This window comes from Numida meleagris, mitochondrion, assembly GCF_002078875.1.
Source record: "Numida meleagris isolate 19003 mitochondrion, complete genome".
In the NCBI taxonomy this organism is placed as follows: Eukaryota; Metazoa; Chordata; class Aves; order Galliformes; family Numididae; genus Numida; species Numida meleagris.
In genome coordinates, this window is record NC_034374.1 from 1 (window position 1) to 16,628 (window position 16,628).

The window sequence follows — 16,628 nt, forward strand, 5'->3', positions numbered from 1 at the left end:
CAGGGCCATCACCCGCTTTACTCCTGATTTCCTCACTTTTCACGAAGTCATCTGTGAACTATTTTCCCCTCTTCAGTCCGTGATCGCGGCATCTTCTTTCTTCATTTGCTGTTGGTTCCTTTTTTCTCTGGGGCTTCTTCACAGGTTGCCCTTCACAGTGCCGTCGCCAGAGTCCTACTCAAGTGAAGCCTGGACTACACCTGCGTTGCGTCCTATTCTAGTCCTCTCGTGTCCCTCAATGATACGGTTTGCGTGTATGGGGAATCATTTTGACACTGATGCACTTTGGATCGCATTTGGTTATGGCTCTTCCACCCTCCCCGGCAGCATGGTGCTATATAGTGAATGCTTGTCGGACATGTTTTTACTCATTTTCACTTCCTCTATTTTCTTCACAAAACCAGAAAATTTCCCACAATTTTATTTTCGTTTTTTTTTCATTTTATAAAACGTTTTTTAAAAAAAAAATTATTACAAACAAATCAACACCTTAACATCCACAAACCATAATTAAACGTTTGTATAATATATATATACATCATTACTTTAGCCCAAATTATTAGAGAAACCCCACTACCACAACATACATCAAAAAATGAATAAACATAACCCTCATATAAACCCCCCAAACCAATCACAAACTAACATCATTTATATCATCAACAAACAAACAGCTCAATTCACCTACCACCAGGCCCACATAGCTTAACCATCAAAGCATGGCACTGAAGATGCCAAGACGGTACTCATATTACCTGGGGGCAAAAGACTTAGTCCTAACCTTATTATTGGCTCTTGCTAGACATATACATGCAAGTATCCGCACCCCAGTGAAAATGCCCCTGAATCTTCTCACCTCCTCAGAGAAAAAGGAGCAGGCATCAGGCACACCCGCCAGTAGCCCAAGACGCCTTGCTAAGCCACACCCCCACGGGTATTCAGCAGTAATTAACATTAAGCAATAAGTGTAAACTTGACTTAGCCATAGCAACAACCCCAGGGTTGGTAAATCTTGTGCCAGCCACCGCGGTCATACAAGAAACCCAAGTCAATAATCCATCCGGCGTAAAGAGTGGCTACATGTTATCAAACCAACTAAGATCAAAATGTAACTAAGCTGTCATAAGCCTAAGATTCACCTAAACCCAACCTCAAAACAATCTTAGCCACCACGACCAATTTCAACCCACGAAAGCCAGGGCACAAACTGGGATTAGATACCCCACTATGCCTAGCCCTAAATCTAGATACTTCAATACCTAAGTATCCGCCTGAGAACTACGAGCACAAACGCTTAAAACTCTAAGGACTTGGCGGTGCCCCAAACCCACCTAGAGGAGCCTGTTCTATAACCGATAATCCACGATCCACCCAACCACCTCTTGCCAACACAGCCTACATACCGCCGTCGCCAGCCCACCTACATGAAAGCGCAACAGTGAGCTCAACAGTCCCCACTAACAAGACAGGTCAAGGTATAGCCCATGAGGTGGAAGAAATGGACTACATTTTCTAGCATAGAACACTCACGAAAAAGAGCATGAAACCTGCCCTTAGAAGGAGGATTTAGCAGTAAAATGGGACCATACATCTTAAGCCCATTTTAAGCCGGCTCTGGGGCACGTACATACCGCCCGTCACCCTCTTCACAAGCCACCTCCACCGATAACTAACACCCTCCCCGGCCAAAGACGAGGTAAGTCGTAACAAGGTAAGTGTACCGGAAGGTGTACTTAGACCACCAAGACGTAGCTATAAACTCCAAAGCATTCAGCTTACACCTGAAAGATATTTCCACAAATGAAATCGTCTTGATCTGCCCCCTCTAGCCCAACCAACTCCCCCACATGAACATCAACAAACCTACTTCCTCAACCAACCAAAACATTATAACTATATCCTAGTATAGGTGATAGAAAAGACACTCCGGCGCAATAGAGGTCAACCGTACCGTAAGGGAAAGGTGAAATAACAGTGAAAACCAAAAGCAATAGACAGTAAAGACCAACCCTTGTACCTCTTGCATCATGATTTAGCAAGAACAACCAAGCAAAGCGTACTAAAGTTTGCCTCCCCGAAACCCAAGCGAGCTACTTGCGAGCAGCTAAACATTGAGCGAACCCGTCTCTGTCGCAAAAGAGTGGGATGACTCGCTAGTAGAGGTGAAAAGCCTACCGAGCTGGGTGATAGCTGGTTACCTGCCAAAAGAATCTAAGTTCTCCCTCAGCCCCTCCTACTAGGACATCCTACCTAACCGATCAACTGCACGATAGGGCTAAGAGCTATTCGAAGGGGGTACAGCTCCCTCGAAAAAGAACACAACCTCCCCTAGCGGATAATACAAACTCCTCCTGCTCCGTGGGCTTTAAAGCAGCCATCAACAAAAGAGTGCGTCAAAGCTCATTCCCATTAAAAATCTAAAACCCCCTTTGACTCCCTTACCTCTAGCAGGTTAACCTATGACCATAGGAGAATTAATGCTAAAATAAGTAACTTGGGACCCCACCCCCTCTACGGCGCGAACTTACATTGGTACACTATTAACAAACCCAACTAATACCGCTACTAAGACAAGAACATGTATTCAACCTAACTTGTTACGCCAACTCAGGAGCGCCCGCAAGAAGATCAAAATCTGTAAAAGGAACTCGGCAAACCCAATAGACCCGACTGTTTCCCAAAAACATAGCCTTCAGCAAACAACAAGTATTGAAGGTGATGCCTGCCCAGTGACTACAACGTTCAACGGCCGCGGTATCCTAACCGTGCGAAGGTAGCGCAATCAATTGTCTCATAAATCGAGACTTGTATGAATGGCTAAACGAGGTCTTAACTGTCTCCTACAGATGATCAGTGAAATTAGTATTCCCGTGCAAAAACGAGAATGGGACCATAAGACGAGAAGACCCTGTGGAACTTCAAAATCACGACCACCTTGACACCAACCCAAATCCACCGGACCCACCCACACAAAACACCTGGTCGACATTTTTCGGTTGGGGCGACCTTGGAGAAAAATAAATCCTCCAAACCACAGACCACAACTCTTCACCGAGACCAACCCCTCTAAGTACTAACAGTAACCAGACCCAATATAATTGATCAATGGACTAAGCTACCCCAGGGATAACAGCGCAATCTCCTCCAAGAGCCCATATCGACAAGGAGGTTTACGACCTCGATGTTGGATCAGGACAACCTAATGGTGCAGCCGCTATTAAGGGTTCGTTTGTTCAACGATTAACAGTCCTACGTGATCTGAGTTCAGACCGGAGCAATCCAGGTCGGTTTCTATCTATGAATACACTCCTCCTAGTACGAAAGGACCGGAGAAGTGGGGTCAATACTACAAGCACACCCCCCCCTTCCAAGCAATGACCTCAACTCAACTGCTAAGAAGACCCCCATCACCCACCCAACAATTCCTAGAAAAGGACAAGCTAGCGTGGCAGAGCTCGGTAAATGCAAAAGGCTTAAACCCTTTACCCCAGAGGTTCAAATCCTCTCCCTAGCTTCCCCAGTATGACATGACATAACCTAATTATATCCCTATCCTATGTACTCCCTATCCTAATCGCCGTGGCCTTCCTAACCCTCGTAGAGCGAAAAATTCTCAGCTACATGCAGGCCCGGAAGGGCCCAAACATCGTGGGCCCTTTTGGTCTTCTCCAACCTATCGCAGACGGAGTTAAACTATTCATCAAAGAACCTATCCGCCCGTCCACATCCTCCCCCTTCCTCTTCACCATAACCCCAATCCTGGCCCTACTACTAGCTCTCACCATCTGAATCCCCCTCCCACTACCATTCCCGCTAGCTGACCTCAACCTAGGCCTCCTATTCCTACTAGCCATGTCAAGCCTCACCGTCTACTCTCTCCTCTGATCAGGATGAGCTTCAAACTCAAAATATGCCTTAATCGGAGCACTACGAGCCGTTGCTCAGACAATTTCATATGAAGTCACCCTAGCCATTATCCTCCTAGCCACAATCATACTTAGCGGCAACTACACCCTAACTACCCTAGCCGTCACCCAAGAACCCATATACCTAATCTTCTCCTCATGGCCCCTTGCAATAATATGATACATTTCTACCCTCGCCGAGACCAACCGTGCCCCATTCGATCTAACAGAAGGGGAATCCGAACTCGTCTCAGGGTTTAATGTTGAGTATGCTGCGGGGCCATTTGCCCTATTTTTCCTAGCCGAATACGCCAACATCATACTCATAAACACATTAACCACCATCTTATTCCTTAACCCAAGCTGCCTAAGCCTATCGTCAGAGCTATACCCAATTGCTCTTGCTACTAAAGTCCTCCTCCTCTCATCCACATTCCTGTGAATCCGAGCCTCATACCCACGATTCCGCTACGACCAACTAATGCACCTCCTATGAAAAAACTTCCTTCCCCTGACACTAGCCCTATGCCTCTGACACACTAGCATGCCAATCAGCTACGCCGGTCTACCTCCCACCTAAGGAAATGTGCCTGAACTAAAGGATCACTATGATAAAGTGAACATAGAGGTACAACAACCCTCTCATTTCCTAAATCTTAGAAAAGCAGGAATTGAACCTACACAAGAGAGATCAAAACTCTCCATACTTCCCTTATATTATTTTCTAGTAGGGTCAGCTAATTAAGCTATCGGGCCCATACCCCGAAAACGATGGTTTAACCCCTTCCCCTACTAATGAACCCCCACGCAAAACTAATCACCACCCTAAGCCTAATCGCAGGGACAAGCATCACAATCTCCAGCAACCACTGAATCATAGCATGAACTGGCCTAGAAATCAACACCCTAGCTATCATCCCCCTAATCTCCAAACCCCACCACCCCCGAGCAATTGAAGCAGCCATCAAATACTTCCTTACCCAATCAACTGCATCAGCCTTAATCCTTTTCTCAAGCATAATAAACGCCTGACACACAGGCCAATGAGACATCACACAACTAAACCACCCAACACCCTGCCTTGTATTGACTATAGCAATTGCAATCAAACTAGGACTGGTCCCATTCCACTTCTGATTCCCAGAAGTACTCCAAGGATCATCCCTAACCACTGCCCTGCTACTCTCAACCCTGATAAAACTCCCCCCAATCACTCTCCTCCTAATGACATCACAATCACTTAATCCCACCCTACTCACCTCCCTAGCAATCAGCTCAACCCTTATCGGAGGTTGAATGGGCTTAAACCAAACACAGACACGAAAAATCCTAGCCTTCTCATCCATTTCTCACCTAGGCTGAATAATCGCAATCATTATCTACAGCCCCAAACTAACCCTCCTTACATTCCTCCTCTACACTCTAATAACAACAGCTATCTTCCTATCCCTAAACCAAATCAAAGTCCTAAAACTATCAACAATACTCATCTCATGAACAAAAACCCCGATACTTAACGCAACCTTGATACTCACTCTCCTCTCCCTAGCAGGCCTACCACCACTAACCGGCTTCATGCCCAAATGACTCATCATTCAAGAGCTCACTAAACAAGAAATAACACCAACAGCCACAATCATCACTATGCTTTCCCTACTAGGCCTGTTCTTTTACCTCCGCCTTGCGTACCACTCAACAATTACACTCCCCCCTAACTCCTCCAACCACATAAAACTATGACACACTAACAAATCATCAAACACTACCACCGCTATCCTAATCGCCCTGTCAACATCCTTACTCCCCCTCTCTCCTCTAATACTCACCATAGCCTAGAAACTTAGGATTAAGCAGCTACCCAAACCAAAGGCCTTCAAAGCCTTAAATAAGAGTTAAACTCTCTTAGTTTCTGCCATACACTAAGGCTAACAGGACATTAACCTGTATCTTCTGAATGCAAACCAGACACTTTCATTAAGCTAAAGCCTTAACCTAGGCAGATGGGCCTCGATCCCATAAAATTCTAGTTAACAGCTAGATGCCATAACCACTTGGCTTCTGCCTACAAAACCCTGACACATCTTTAATGTGCATCAATGAGCTTGCAACTCACCATGAACTTCACTACAGGGCTGATAAGAAGAGGAATCGAACCTCTGTAAAAAGGACTACAGCCTAACGCCTAGACACTCAGCCATCTTACCTGTGACCTTCATCAACCGATGATTATTCTCAACCAATCACAAAGACATTGGCACTCTTTACCTAATCTTTGGCACATGAGCAGGCATAGTCGGCACAGCACTCAGCCTGTTAATCCGCGCAGAACTAGGACAACCAGGGACCCTTTTAGGGGACGACCAAATTTATAATGTAATCGTCACAGCCCATGCCTTCGTCATAATTTTCTTCATAGTTATACCAATCATGATCGGCGGCTTCGGAAACTGACTAGTACCACTAATAATCGGTGCCCCGGACATAGCATTCCCACGAATAAACAACATAAGCTTCTGACTCCTCCCACCCTCCTTCCTCCTTCTACTAGCATCCTCTACTGTAGAAGCTGGAGCTGGCACAGGATGAACTGTCTACCCACCCCTAGCCAGCAACCTTGCCCATGCTGGCGCCTCCGTAGACTTAGCTATCTTCTCCCTCCACCTAGCAGGTGTCTCATCCATCTTAGGTGCTATCAACTTCATTACCACCATCATCAACATAAAACCCCCTGCATTAACACAATACCAAACACCCTTATTCGTATGATCAGTCCTCATCACCGCCGTCCTTCTCCTCCTATCCCTACCGGTCCTCGCCGCTGGCATTACAATACTCCTCACTGATCGAAACCTCAACACCACATTCTTCGACCCAGCTGGAGGCGGAGACCCAGTACTATACCAGCACCTATTCTGATTCTTCGGCCACCCTGAAGTCTACATCCTCATCCTCCCAGGATTCGGAATTATCTCACACGTAGTAGCATACTACGCAGGGAAAAAAGAACCATTCGGCTACATAGGAATAGTCTGAGCCATGATATCCATCGGATTCCTAGGCTTCATCGTATGAGCCCACCACATATTCACAGTCGGGATGGACGTAGACACCCGAGCTTACTTCACATCTGCCACCATAATCATCGCCATCCCAACCGGCATCAAAGTCTTCAGCTGACTAGCCACCCTGCACGGAGGAACAATCAAATGAGACCCTCCCATTCTATGAGCCCTGGGATTCATCTTCCTATTCACTATCGGAGGCCTAACAGGAATCGTCCTTGCTAACTCATCCCTAGACATTGCCCTCCACGATACCTACTATGTTGTTGCCCACTTCCACTATGTCCTCTCAATGGGGGCAGTTTTTGCTATTCTAGCAGGATTTACCCACTGATTCCCCCTATTCACAGGTTTCACCCTTCACCCCTCATGAACCAAAGCACACTTTGGAGTTATATTCACAGGAGTTAACCTAACCTTCTTCCCACAGCACTTTTTAGGCCTAGCTGGCATGCCCCGACGATACTCCGACTACCCAGACGCCTACACACTATGAAACACCCTATCTTCAATCGGCTCATTAATCTCAATAACAGCCGTAATTATGCTAATATTCATCGTCTGAGAAGCATTCTCAGCTAAGCGAAAAGTCCTCCAACCAGAACTAACCGCCACCAACATTGAATGAATCCACGGCTGCCCGCCCCCATATCACACCTTTGAAGAACCAGCCTTTGTCCAAGTACAAGAAAGGAAGGAATCGAACCCTCACATGCTGGTTTCAAGCCAACCGCATCAAACCAATTAATGCTTCTTTCTTATGAGACGTTAGTAAACCAATTACATAGCCTTGTCAAGACTAAATCACAGGTGCAAGCCCCGTACATCTCACATGGCAAACCACTCCCAACTAGGATTCCAAGACGCCTCATCCCCCATTATAGAAGAACTTGTCGAATTCCACGACCATGCCCTAATAGTAGCACTAGCAATCTGCAGCCTAGTACTGTACCTTCTAACCCTAATACTACTCGAAAAACTATCATCAAATACCGTAGACGCCCAAGAAGTCGAACTAATTTGAACAATTCTCCCCGCCATCGTCCTAATCCTGCTTGCCCTCCCTTCCCTCCAAATTTTATATATAATAGACGAAATTGATGAGCCCGACCTTACCCTAAAAGCCATCGGACACCAATGATATTGATCCTACGAGTATACAGACTTCAAAGATCTCTCATTTGACTCCTACATGGTCCCAACAACTGACCTCCCCAAAGGCCACTTCCGACTTCTAGAGGTCGATCATCGAATTGTGATCCCCATAGAATCTCCCATCCGAATAATCATCACCGCCGACGATGTCCTCCATTCTTGAGCCGTCCCCACCCTGGGAGTTAAAACAGACGCAATCCCAGGACGACTTAACCAAACCTCCTTCATTACCACCCGCCCAGGAGTGTTCTACGGGCAGTGCTCAGAAATCTGTGGGGCTAACCATAGCTACATACCAATCGTAGTAGAATCAACCCCTCTAAAACACTTCGAAGCTTGATCTTCACTGCTATCATCTTAACCATTAAGAAGCTATGGACGCAGCACTAGCCTTTTAAGCTAGAGAAAGAGGACACACTCCCCTCCTTAATGACATGCCTCAACTAAACCCAAACCCCTGATTTACCATTCTACTCCTTACATGATTCTCTTTCTCCTTACTCATCCAACCTAAATTACTAACTTTCACCACCACAAACCCCCCACTAAATAAAACCCAACCAACCAAACCAACCCCCTGAACCTGACCATGAACCTAAGCTTCTTCGACCAATTTTCAAGCCCATACCTCCTAGGGATCCCACTCATCCCATTATCCCTCCTATTCCCAACCTTACTACTGCCATCACCCAACAACCGTTGAGTAACCAACCGCCTCTCAACCCTACAACTCTGACTCGCCAACCTAATCACCAAACAACTTATGACTCCTCTAAACAAAGCCGGTCACAAATGGGCCCTCTTACTAACCTCACTTATACTCTTCCTCCTCTCCATTAACCTGTTAGGCCTACTCCCGTACACCTTCACCCCAACCACCCAGCTATCGATAAACATAGCCCTAGCCGTCCCACTCTGACTCGCCACACTCCTAACAGGCTTACGAAACCAACCCTCCGCCTCTCTCGGTCACCTACTCCCCGAAGGAACCCCTACACCACTCATCCCAGCCCTGATCATGATCGAAACAACCAGTCTACTCATCCGACCGCTAGCCCTAGGCGTACGCCTAACAGCAAACCTCACAGCTGGCCACCTACTCATCCAACTCATCTCCACAGCTACCGTCACCCTCCTACCTATAATACCATCAATCTCAGCCCTAACAGCACTTATCCTATTCCTACTGACTATCTTAGAGGTAGCAGTAGCCATAATTCAAGCCTACGTATTCGTACTCCTCCTAAGCTTATACTTACAAGAGAACATCTAATGGCACACCAAGCACACTCCTACCACATAGTTGACCCAAGCCCATGACCAATCTTCGGCGCAGCTGCCGCCCTACTAACCACCTCAGGCCTAATCATATGATTCCACTTTAACTCCTCCCTCTTACTAGCAACAGGCCTCCTTTCAATACTTCTAGTCATAATCCAATGGTGACGAGACGTGGTCCGAGAGAGCACCTTTCAAGGCCACCACACCCCAACTGTCCAAAAAGGCCTACGATATGGAATAATTCTTTTTATCACGTCAGAAGCCTTCTTCTTTCTTGGATTCTTCTGAGCCTTCTTCCACTCAAGCCTGGCCCCAACACCAGAATTAGGTGGACAATGACCCCCTACAGGAATCAAACCCCTAAACCCCCTAGAAGTCCCCCTACTCAATACAGCCATCCTCCTGGCATCAGGCGTCACCGTAACATGAGCCCACCATAGCATCACAGAAGGTAACCGTAAACAAGCCATTCACGCACTAACCTTAACCATTCTCCTCGGGTTCTACTTCATAGCCCTCCAAGCAATAGAATACCATGAAGCCTCATTCTCAATCGCTGACAGCGTTTACGGCTCCACTTTCTTCGTCGCCACAGGATTCCATGGACTCCACGTAATCATTGGATCCACCTTCCTTACAGTCTGCCTCTTACGACTAATCAAATTCCATTTCACATCAGACCACCACTTCGGATTCGAAGCAGCAGCCTGATACTGACACTTTGTAGACGTCATCTGACTCTTCCTCTACATGTCAATATACTGATGAGGATCCTGCTCTTCTAGTATATTAATTACAACTGACTTCCAATCTTTAAAATCTGGTACTAACCCAGAGAAGAGCAATGAACACCCTCACATTCACAATATCCCTCTCCCTTGTCTTAAGCACAGCACTAGCCACCCTAAACTTCTGACTGGCTCAAATAACTCCAGACTCAGAAAAGCTATCACCATACGAATGTGGTTTTGATCCCCTAGGTTCAGCTCGACTTCCATTCTCAATCCGATTCTTCCTCAGTAGCCATCCTATTCCTCCTATTCGACCTAGAAATCGCCTTACTCCTCCCCCTCCCATGAGCCATTCAACTCCAGTCCCCCCTAACAACCCTCACCTGAACCACTACCATCATCTCCTTGCTAACACTTGGTCTCATCTACGAATGAACTCAGGGCGGCCTAGAATGAGCAGAATAACAGAAAGTTAGTCTAACTAAGACAGCTGGTTTCGACCCAGCAAATTATAGCCAACACCTATAACTTTCTCATGTCACCCCTACACTTTAGCTTCTACTCCGCATTTACATTTAGCAGCCTAGGACTAGCATTCCACCGAACCCACCTAATCTCAGCCCTCCTATGCCTAGAAAGCATAATACTCTCCATGTTTATTCCACTATCAATCTGACCGATCGAAAACCAAACCCCATCATTTACCCTTGTCCCCATCCTAATATTAGCGTTCTCAGCGTGCGAAGCTAGTACCGGCCTAGCTATACTAGTAGCCTCCACACGAACACATGGCTCAGACCACCTACACAACCTAAACCTCCTACAATGTTAAAAATTATCCTCCCAACAACCATACTCCTCCCAGTAGCCCTCCTGTCACCACCCAAATTTTTATGGACCAACACCACAGCATACAGCCTCCTAATTGCTTTAATCAGCCTACAATGACTTACCCCATCATACTACCCACTAAAAACCCTAACCCCCTGAATATGCACCGACCAAATCTCATCCCCCCTACTAGTCTTATCCTGCTGATTCTTACCCCTCATAATACTAGCAAGCCAAGGCCACCTTCAACACGAACCCCAAACACGAAAACGCATATTCATTTCAACCCTAATCATCATCCAACCGTTCATCATCCTAGCATTCTCAGCTACAGAACTCATACTATTCTACATTTCATTCGAAGCAACCCTAATCCCCACCCTGATCCTCATTACACGATGAGGGAACCAACCTGAACGACTCAGCGCTGGCATTTACCTCCTATTCTATACCCTAATCAGCTCCCTACCCCTACTAATCTCAATCCTCTACCTCCACTCAAAAACCGGAACCCTACATCTTCCAGTTCTCAAACTAACCCACCCCAGCCTACCAACCTCATGAACCACACTACTAGCAACCCTAGCCCTACTAGTAGCATTTATAGTCAAAGCACCCCTATACGGCCTCCACCTCTGACTACCCAAGGCCCATGTAGAAGCACCTATCGCAGGCTCAATACTACTCGCCGCTCTACTGCTAAAACTAGGGGGATATGGTATCATACGAATAACCTTATTAATAGGATCCACATCCAATTTCCTACACTACCCGTTCCTTACCCTAGCCTTATGAGGAGCCCTAATAACTAGCTCTATCTGCCTACGCCAAACAGACCTAAAATCCCTTATCGCCTACTCCTCCGTAAGCCACATGGGCCTAGTAATCGCTGCAGGTATGATCCAAACCCACTGATCATTCTCAGGGGCAATAATCCTTATAATCTCCCACGGATTCACCTCCTCATTACTATTCTGCCTAGCTAACACAAACTATGAGCGAACACATAGCCGCATCCTCGTCCTCACACGAGGCCTACAACCCCTCCTACCTCTCATAGGACTATGATGACTACTAGCAAACCTAACTAACATAGCCCTACCACCAACAACCAACCTCATAGCAGAATTAACAATTATAATTGCCCTTTTCAACTGATCTTCTCCAACAATTATCTTAACCGGAACAGCAACACTACTAACAGCCACCTACACCCTCTACATACTCCTATCAACCCAACGAGGTACGCTACCATCCCACATTACATCAACCCTGAACTCAAACACACGAGAACATCTCCTCATAATCCTCCACATCATCCCTATACTAGCCCTTATCCTAAAACCAGACCTGATCTCAGGAACTCCTCTATGCAAGCATAGTTTAATCCAAACATTAGATTGTGATTCTAAAAATAGGAGTTCAAACCTCCTTACTCGCCGAGGGGTGGTCGAACCCAGCAAGAACTGCTAATTCCTGCATCCGAGCTTTAAACCTCGGCCCCCTCAACTTTTAAAGGATAAAAGTAATCCACTGGTCTTAGGAGCCACTCATCTTGGTGCAACTCCAAGTAAAAGTAATGGAAACAGCCCTACTCCTCAACACCTTAACATCACTTACCCTAATTATCCTCCTAACCCCAATCATCCTACCCCCTATCCTGAAATTTAAAAACACCCCCTCATCCATCTCCAAGACCGTTAAAGCCGCCTTCCTAACCAGCCTAGCACCAATAACCATTTTCTCATATTCAGGAGTAGAAAGCATCACCACCTACTGAGAATGACAATTCATCCAAAACTTCAAAATCCCCCTAACCCTAAAAATAGACCTGTACTCCATATTATTCTTCCCCATCGCACTATTCGTAACATGATCCATCCTAGAATTTGCCTCATGGTACATAAACTCAGAACCGTACATTACAAAATTCTTCACCTTCCTTCTTATCTTCCTAATTGCCATACTTACGCTAACCATCGCCAACAACATACTTCTCCTATTCGTAGGGTGGGAAGGAGTAGGAATTATATCATTCCTCCTCATCGGCTGATGACAAGGACGAGCCGAAGCCAACACAGCTGCATTACAAGCTATAATCTATAACCGGATTGGAGACATCGGCCTCATCCTGAGCATAGCATGACTAGCCTCAACACTAAACACCTGAGAAATCCAACAAACCACCCACCCACAAATTCCTATTCTTCCCCTTCTAGGCTTAATCCTAGCCGCTACAGGAAAGTCAGCCCAATTTGGACTCCACCCGTGACTGCCCGCAGCAATAGAAGGCCCCACCCCAGTCTCCGCCCTACTCCACTCCAGCACAATAGTCGTAGCCGGAATTTTCCTACTAATCCGCACTCACCCCTTACTCTCCTCTAACAAAACAGCCCTAACACTATGTCTATGCCTAGGCGCACTATCAACACTCTTCGCCGCTACATGCGCCCTCACCCAAAACGATATCAAAAAAATCATTGCCTTCTCTACCTCAAGCCAACTAGGCCTCATAATAGTCACGATCGGCCTAGACCTTCCACAACTAGCCTTCCTTCACATCTCCACCCACGCCTTCTTCAAAGCCATGCTATTCCTCTGCTCAGGCCTTATCATCCACAGCCTAAACGGAGAACAGGACATCCGAAAAATAGGATGCTTACAAAAAATCCTTCCATCAACCACCTCCTGCTTGACCATCGGTAACCTTGCCCTAATAGGTACCCCCTTCCTAGCAGGCTTCTACTCTAAAGACATTATCATCGAAAATTTAAACACCTCTTACATCAACACCTGGGCCCTACTACTGACGCTACTCGCTACATCATTTACTGCAACCTACAGTCTCCGCATAACCATCCTAGTCCAAACAGGATACACCCGCACTCCACCAATCACACCAATTGATGAAAACACACCCTCAGCCATCCTACCCATCACACGTCTAGCCCTTGGTAGTATCATAGCAGGACTACTAATCTCCTCCCTTATCCTACCAACGAAAACCCCCCCAATAACCATACCTACCCTTACAAAAACCGCCGCTATCATCGTCACAGCCCTCGGACTCATCCTCGCCCTAGAACTTTCGCACGCAACCCACACCCTCACCACCCCTAAACAAAACTCCCTCATAAACTTCTCATCCTCACTAGGCTACTTCAACCCACTAATACACCGATCCAGCCCAATAATCCTCCTACTCAACGGACAAAAAATTGCCTCCCACCTAATCGACATGGCGTGGTACAAAAAAATAGGCCCTGAAGGCCTCGCAGACCTACACCTAACAATAAGCAAAATTTCCACATCACTCCACACAGGTCTGATCAAAGCCTACCTAGGATCTTTCGCCCTCACAATCCTAACAATCACCTTACTCACCCAAATATAAACCCAATGGCCCCCAACATTCGAAAATCTCACCCCCTATTGAAAATAATTAACAACTCCCTAATCGACCTTCCTACCCCATCAAACATCTCTGCCTGATGGAACTTCGGATCCCTCCTAGCAGTCTGCCTCATGACCCAAATTATCACCGGCCTACTACTAGCTATACACTACACTGCAGATACCTCCCTAGCCTTCTCATCCGTAGCCCACACATGTCGAAATGTCCAATACGGATGACTAATCCGAAACCTACATGCAAACGGAGCCTCATTCTTCTTCATCTGCATCTACCTCCACATTGGCCGAGGCCTATACTACGGCTCCTACCTATATAAAGAAACCTGAAACACAGGAGTAATTCTCCTCCTCACACTAATAGCAACCGCTTTCGTAGGCTACGTTCTTCCATGAGGCCAAATATCATTCTGAGGGGCTACTGTCATTACTAATCTATTCTCAGCTATCCCCTACATTGGACAAACTCTAGTAGAGTGGGCGTGGGGAGGGTTTTCAGTCGACAACCCCACCCTCACTCGATTTTTCGCCCTACACTTCCTTCTCCCCTTCGTCATCGCAGGAATCACAATTATCCACCTCACATTCCTTCACGAATCGGGCTCAAACAACCCCCTAGGCATTTCATCCAACTCAGACAAAATCCCATTCCACCCCTACTACTCCATCAAAGACATCCTAGGCCTAACACTTATACTCACCCCACTCCTAACCCTAGCCCTATTCTCCCCAAACCTACTAGGTGACCCCGAAAACTTTACCCCAGCCAACCCACTAGTAACACCCCCACACATCAAACCAGAATGATACTTCCTATTTGCATACGCCATCCTCCGCTCAATTCCAAACAAACTTGGAGGCGTACTAGCACTAGCAGCCTCCGTACTTATCCTCCTCCTAATCCCATTCCTCCACAAATCCAAACAACGAACCATAACATTCCGCCCATTCTCCCAACTTCTATTCTGACTCCTAGTAGCCAACCTTCTCATTCTAACCTGAGTGGGCAGCCAACCTGTAGAACACCCCTTCATCATCATCGGACAACTAGCATCACTCTCCTACTTCACTACCCTCCTAATCCTCTTCCCCATAATTGGAACCCTAGAAAACAAAATACTTAACCACTAAATACTCTAATAGTTTATGAAAAACATTGGTCTTGTAAACCAAAAACTGAAGACTTCACCCTTCTTAGAGTAAACTCAGAAAAAAAGGACTTAAACCTTTCTCTCCAGCTCCCAAAGCTGGCATTTTCAAATAAACTATTCTCTGTTAAACCCCTAAACTGCCCGAATTGCCCCCCGAGACAGCCCACGCACAAGCTCTAACACAACAAACAGAACCAACAATAAACCCCACCCCGCCACCAAAAATAAGCCTACACCCCACGAGTAAAACACTGCAACCCCACTAAAATCCAACCGCATAAAAGATATTCCCCCACCATCAACAGTAACAGCCCCCACCTTTCAGAACTCAACAAGCCCCCCTAAAACTACCCCCGCACAAACTACCAACACAAAACCCAACCCATACCCCACTACCCGCCAGCTCCCCCATGCCTCAGGATAAGGATCAGCAGCCAAAGACACTGAATAAACAAAAACCACCAACATACCCCCCAAATAAATCATAAACAACGCCAAAGAAATAAAAGAAACCCCTAGACTCATCAACCACCCACACCCAACCACAGACGCTAATACTAATCCCACCACCCCATAATAAGGAGAAGGATTAGATGCCACAGCTAAAGTCCCCAGTATAAAGCTAACCCCAAGAAAAATCATAAAATAAGTCATATATTCCCGCTTGGCTAGACCCCAAGGACTACGGCTTGAAAAGCCATTGTTGTTCTCAACTACGGGAACAACTCATTTTTTAACCTAACTCCCCTACTGAGTGTACCCCCCCTTTCCCCCCCAGGGGGGGTATACTATGTATAACTGTGCATACATTTATATACCACATACATTATGGTACCGGTACTATATATTATATATGTACTAAACCCATATATATGTAAACGGACATAAATACCTCCACCCCATTCCTCCCAAATGTACTAGAACGTGTAATGCTTCCAGACATAAATTATAACCCACCATCATATTTGTCCCCAACTTCCAAGTCACCATGACCATGAATGGTTACAGGACATACCCTTAAACTATATGTTCTTCCTCATTTGGTTATGCTAGACGTACCAGATGGATTTATTGATCGTACACCTCACGAGAGATCAGCAA

General features: G+C 46.2%; 13 protein-coding genes and 24 non-coding genes across 37 annotated transcripts, besides 1 other annotated feature; 28 read left to right on the plus strand and 9 right to left on the minus strand. All coding sequences in view use genetic code 2, as the record gives it.

Annotated features, from left to right (window-relative positions):
• Positions 1–694: a D loop (control region).
• On the plus strand, positions 695–763 carry BMG04_mgt01. Its single transcript has one exon. It is a non-coding gene; the product is annotated as a tRNA-Phe (tRNA).
• BMG04_mgr02 lies at positions 764–1,742 on the plus strand. The gene has a single exon. It is a non-coding gene; the product is annotated as a 12S ribosomal RNA (ribosomal RNA).
• BMG04_mgt02 lies at positions 1,743–1,815 on the plus strand. The gene has a single exon. It is a non-coding gene; the product is annotated as a tRNA-Val (tRNA).
• On the plus strand, positions 1,816–3,439 carry BMG04_mgr01. The gene has a single exon. It is a non-coding gene; the product is annotated as a 16S ribosomal RNA (ribosomal RNA).
• Positions 3,440–3,514, plus strand: BMG04_mgt03. Its single transcript has one exon. It is a non-coding gene; the product is annotated as a tRNA-Leu (tRNA).
• An 8-nt stretch (positions 3,515–3,522) lies between these two features.
• On the plus strand, positions 3,523–4,485 carry ND1 (NADH dehydrogenase subunit 1). Its single transcript has one exon. It carries the CDS (start codon positions 3,523–3,525, stop codon positions 4,483–4,485), a length of 963 nt encoding a protein of 320 aa, YP_009357207.1.
• BMG04_mgt04 lies at positions 4,486–4,556 on the plus strand. The gene has a single exon. It is a non-coding gene; the product is annotated as a tRNA-Ile (tRNA).
• A 5-nt stretch (positions 4,557–4,561) lies between these two features.
• BMG04_mgt05 lies at positions 4,562–4,632 on the minus strand. The gene has a single exon. It is a non-coding gene; the product is annotated as a tRNA-Gln (tRNA).
• Positions 4,632–4,700, plus strand: BMG04_mgt06. The gene has a single exon. It is a non-coding gene; the product is annotated as a tRNA-Met (tRNA).
• ND2 (NADH dehydrogenase subunit 2) lies at positions 4,701–5,741 on the plus strand. Its single transcript has one exon. It carries the CDS (start codon positions 4,701–4,703, stop codon positions 5,739–5,741), a length of 1,041 nt encoding a protein of 346 aa, YP_009357208.1.
• Positions 5,740–5,817, plus strand: BMG04_mgt07. The gene has a single exon. It is a non-coding gene; the product is annotated as a tRNA-Trp (tRNA).
• Positions 5,818–5,825: 8 nt separating this feature from the next.
• BMG04_mgt08 lies at positions 5,826–5,894 on the minus strand. The gene has a single exon. It is a non-coding gene; the product is annotated as a tRNA-Ala (tRNA).
• Positions 5,895–5,897: 3 nt separating this feature from the next.
• Positions 5,898–5,970, minus strand: BMG04_mgt09. Its single transcript has one exon. It is a non-coding gene; the product is annotated as a tRNA-Asn (tRNA).
• Position 5,971: 1 nt separating this feature from the next.
• On the minus strand, positions 5,972–6,039 carry BMG04_mgt10. Its single transcript has one exon. It is a non-coding gene; the product is annotated as a tRNA-Cys (tRNA).
• BMG04_mgt11 lies at positions 6,039–6,109 on the minus strand. Its single transcript has one exon. It is a non-coding gene; the product is annotated as a tRNA-Tyr (tRNA).
• A 1-nt stretch (position 6,110) lies between these two features.
• On the plus strand, positions 6,111–7,661 carry COX1 (cytochrome c oxidase subunit I). Its single transcript has one exon. The coding sequence runs from the start codon at positions 6,111–6,113 to the stop codon at positions 7,659–7,661; it is 1,551 nt and encodes a 516-aa protein (YP_009357209.1).
• On the minus strand, positions 7,653–7,727 carry BMG04_mgt12. The gene has a single exon. It is a non-coding gene; the product is annotated as a tRNA-Ser (tRNA).
• A 2-nt stretch (positions 7,728–7,729) lies between these two features.
• BMG04_mgt13 lies at positions 7,730–7,798 on the plus strand. Its single transcript has one exon. It is a non-coding gene; the product is annotated as a tRNA-Asp (tRNA).
• A 1-nt stretch (position 7,799) lies between these two features.
• On the plus strand, positions 7,800–8,483 carry COX2 (cytochrome c oxidase subunit II). Its single transcript has one exon. The coding sequence runs from the start codon at positions 7,800–7,802 to the stop codon at positions 8,481–8,483; it is 684 nt and encodes a 227-aa protein (YP_009357210.1).
• A 1-nt stretch (position 8,484) lies between these two features.
• Positions 8,485–8,555, plus strand: BMG04_mgt14. Its single transcript has one exon. It is a non-coding gene; the product is annotated as a tRNA-Lys (tRNA).
• Position 8,556: 1 nt separating this feature from the next.
• On the plus strand, positions 8,557–8,721 carry ATP8 (ATP synthase F0 subunit 8). Its single transcript has one exon. It carries the CDS (start codon positions 8,557–8,559, stop codon positions 8,719–8,721), a length of 165 nt encoding a protein of 54 aa, YP_009357211.1.
• ATP6 (ATP synthase F0 subunit 6) lies at positions 8,712–9,395 on the plus strand. Its single transcript has one exon. The coding sequence runs from the start codon at positions 8,712–8,714 to the stop codon at positions 9,393–9,395; it is 684 nt and encodes a 227-aa protein (YP_009357212.1).
• COX3 (cytochrome c oxidase subunit III) lies at positions 9,395–10,178 on the plus strand. Its single transcript has one exon. A coding segment is annotated over exon 1 (784 nt).
• Position 10,179: 1 nt separating this feature from the next.
• On the plus strand, positions 10,180–10,247 carry BMG04_mgt15. Its single transcript has one exon. It is a non-coding gene; the product is annotated as a tRNA-Gly (tRNA).
• On the plus strand, positions 10,248–10,599 carry ND3 (NADH dehydrogenase subunit 3). Its single transcript is given in 2 exon segments — positions 10,248–10,420; positions 10,422–10,599. 2 exon segments carry the CDS (start codon positions 10,248–10,250, stop codon positions 10,597–10,599), a joined length of 351 nt encoding a protein of 116 aa, YP_009357214.1.
• A 1-nt stretch (position 10,600) lies between these two features.
• Positions 10,601–10,669, plus strand: BMG04_mgt16. The gene has a single exon. It is a non-coding gene; the product is annotated as a tRNA-Arg (tRNA).
• On the plus strand, positions 10,670–10,966 carry ND4L (NADH dehydrogenase subunit 4L). Its single transcript has one exon. It carries the CDS (start codon positions 10,670–10,672, stop codon positions 10,964–10,966), a length of 297 nt encoding a protein of 98 aa, YP_009357215.1.
• ND4 (NADH dehydrogenase subunit 4) lies at positions 10,960–12,337 on the plus strand. Its single transcript has one exon. A coding segment is annotated over exon 1 (1,378 nt).
• BMG04_mgt17 lies at positions 12,338–12,406 on the plus strand. Its single transcript has one exon. It is a non-coding gene; the product is annotated as a tRNA-His (tRNA).
• Position 12,407: 1 nt separating this feature from the next.
• BMG04_mgt18 lies at positions 12,408–12,472 on the plus strand. Its single transcript has one exon. It is a non-coding gene; the product is annotated as a tRNA-Ser (tRNA).
• A 1-nt stretch (position 12,473) lies between these two features.
• On the plus strand, positions 12,474–12,544 carry BMG04_mgt19. The gene has a single exon. It is a non-coding gene; the product is annotated as a tRNA-Leu (tRNA).
• Positions 12,545–14,359, plus strand: ND5 (NADH dehydrogenase subunit 5). Its single transcript has one exon. The coding sequence runs from the start codon at positions 12,545–12,547 to the stop codon at positions 14,357–14,359; it is 1,815 nt and encodes a 604-aa protein (YP_009357217.1).
• A 5-nt stretch (positions 14,360–14,364) lies between these two features.
• CYTB (cytochrome b) lies at positions 14,365–15,507 on the plus strand. Its single transcript has one exon. The coding sequence runs from the start codon at positions 14,365–14,367 to the stop codon at positions 15,505–15,507; it is 1,143 nt and encodes a 380-aa protein (YP_009357218.1).
• A 2-nt stretch (positions 15,508–15,509) lies between these two features.
• BMG04_mgt20 lies at positions 15,510–15,578 on the plus strand. Its single transcript has one exon. It is a non-coding gene; the product is annotated as a tRNA-Thr (tRNA).
• A 3-nt stretch (positions 15,579–15,581) lies between these two features.
• BMG04_mgt21 lies at positions 15,582–15,651 on the minus strand. Its single transcript has one exon. It is a non-coding gene; the product is annotated as a tRNA-Pro (tRNA).
• An 8-nt stretch (positions 15,652–15,659) lies between these two features.
• Positions 15,660–16,181, minus strand: ND6 (NADH dehydrogenase subunit 6). Its single transcript has one exon. The coding sequence runs from the start codon at positions 16,179–16,181 to the stop codon at positions 15,660–15,662; it is 522 nt and encodes a 173-aa protein (YP_009357219.1).
• Position 16,182: 1 nt separating this feature from the next.
• BMG04_mgt22 lies at positions 16,183–16,250 on the minus strand. The gene has a single exon. It is a non-coding gene; the product is annotated as a tRNA-Glu (tRNA).
• Positions 16,251–16,628: the final 378 nt, after the last annotated feature.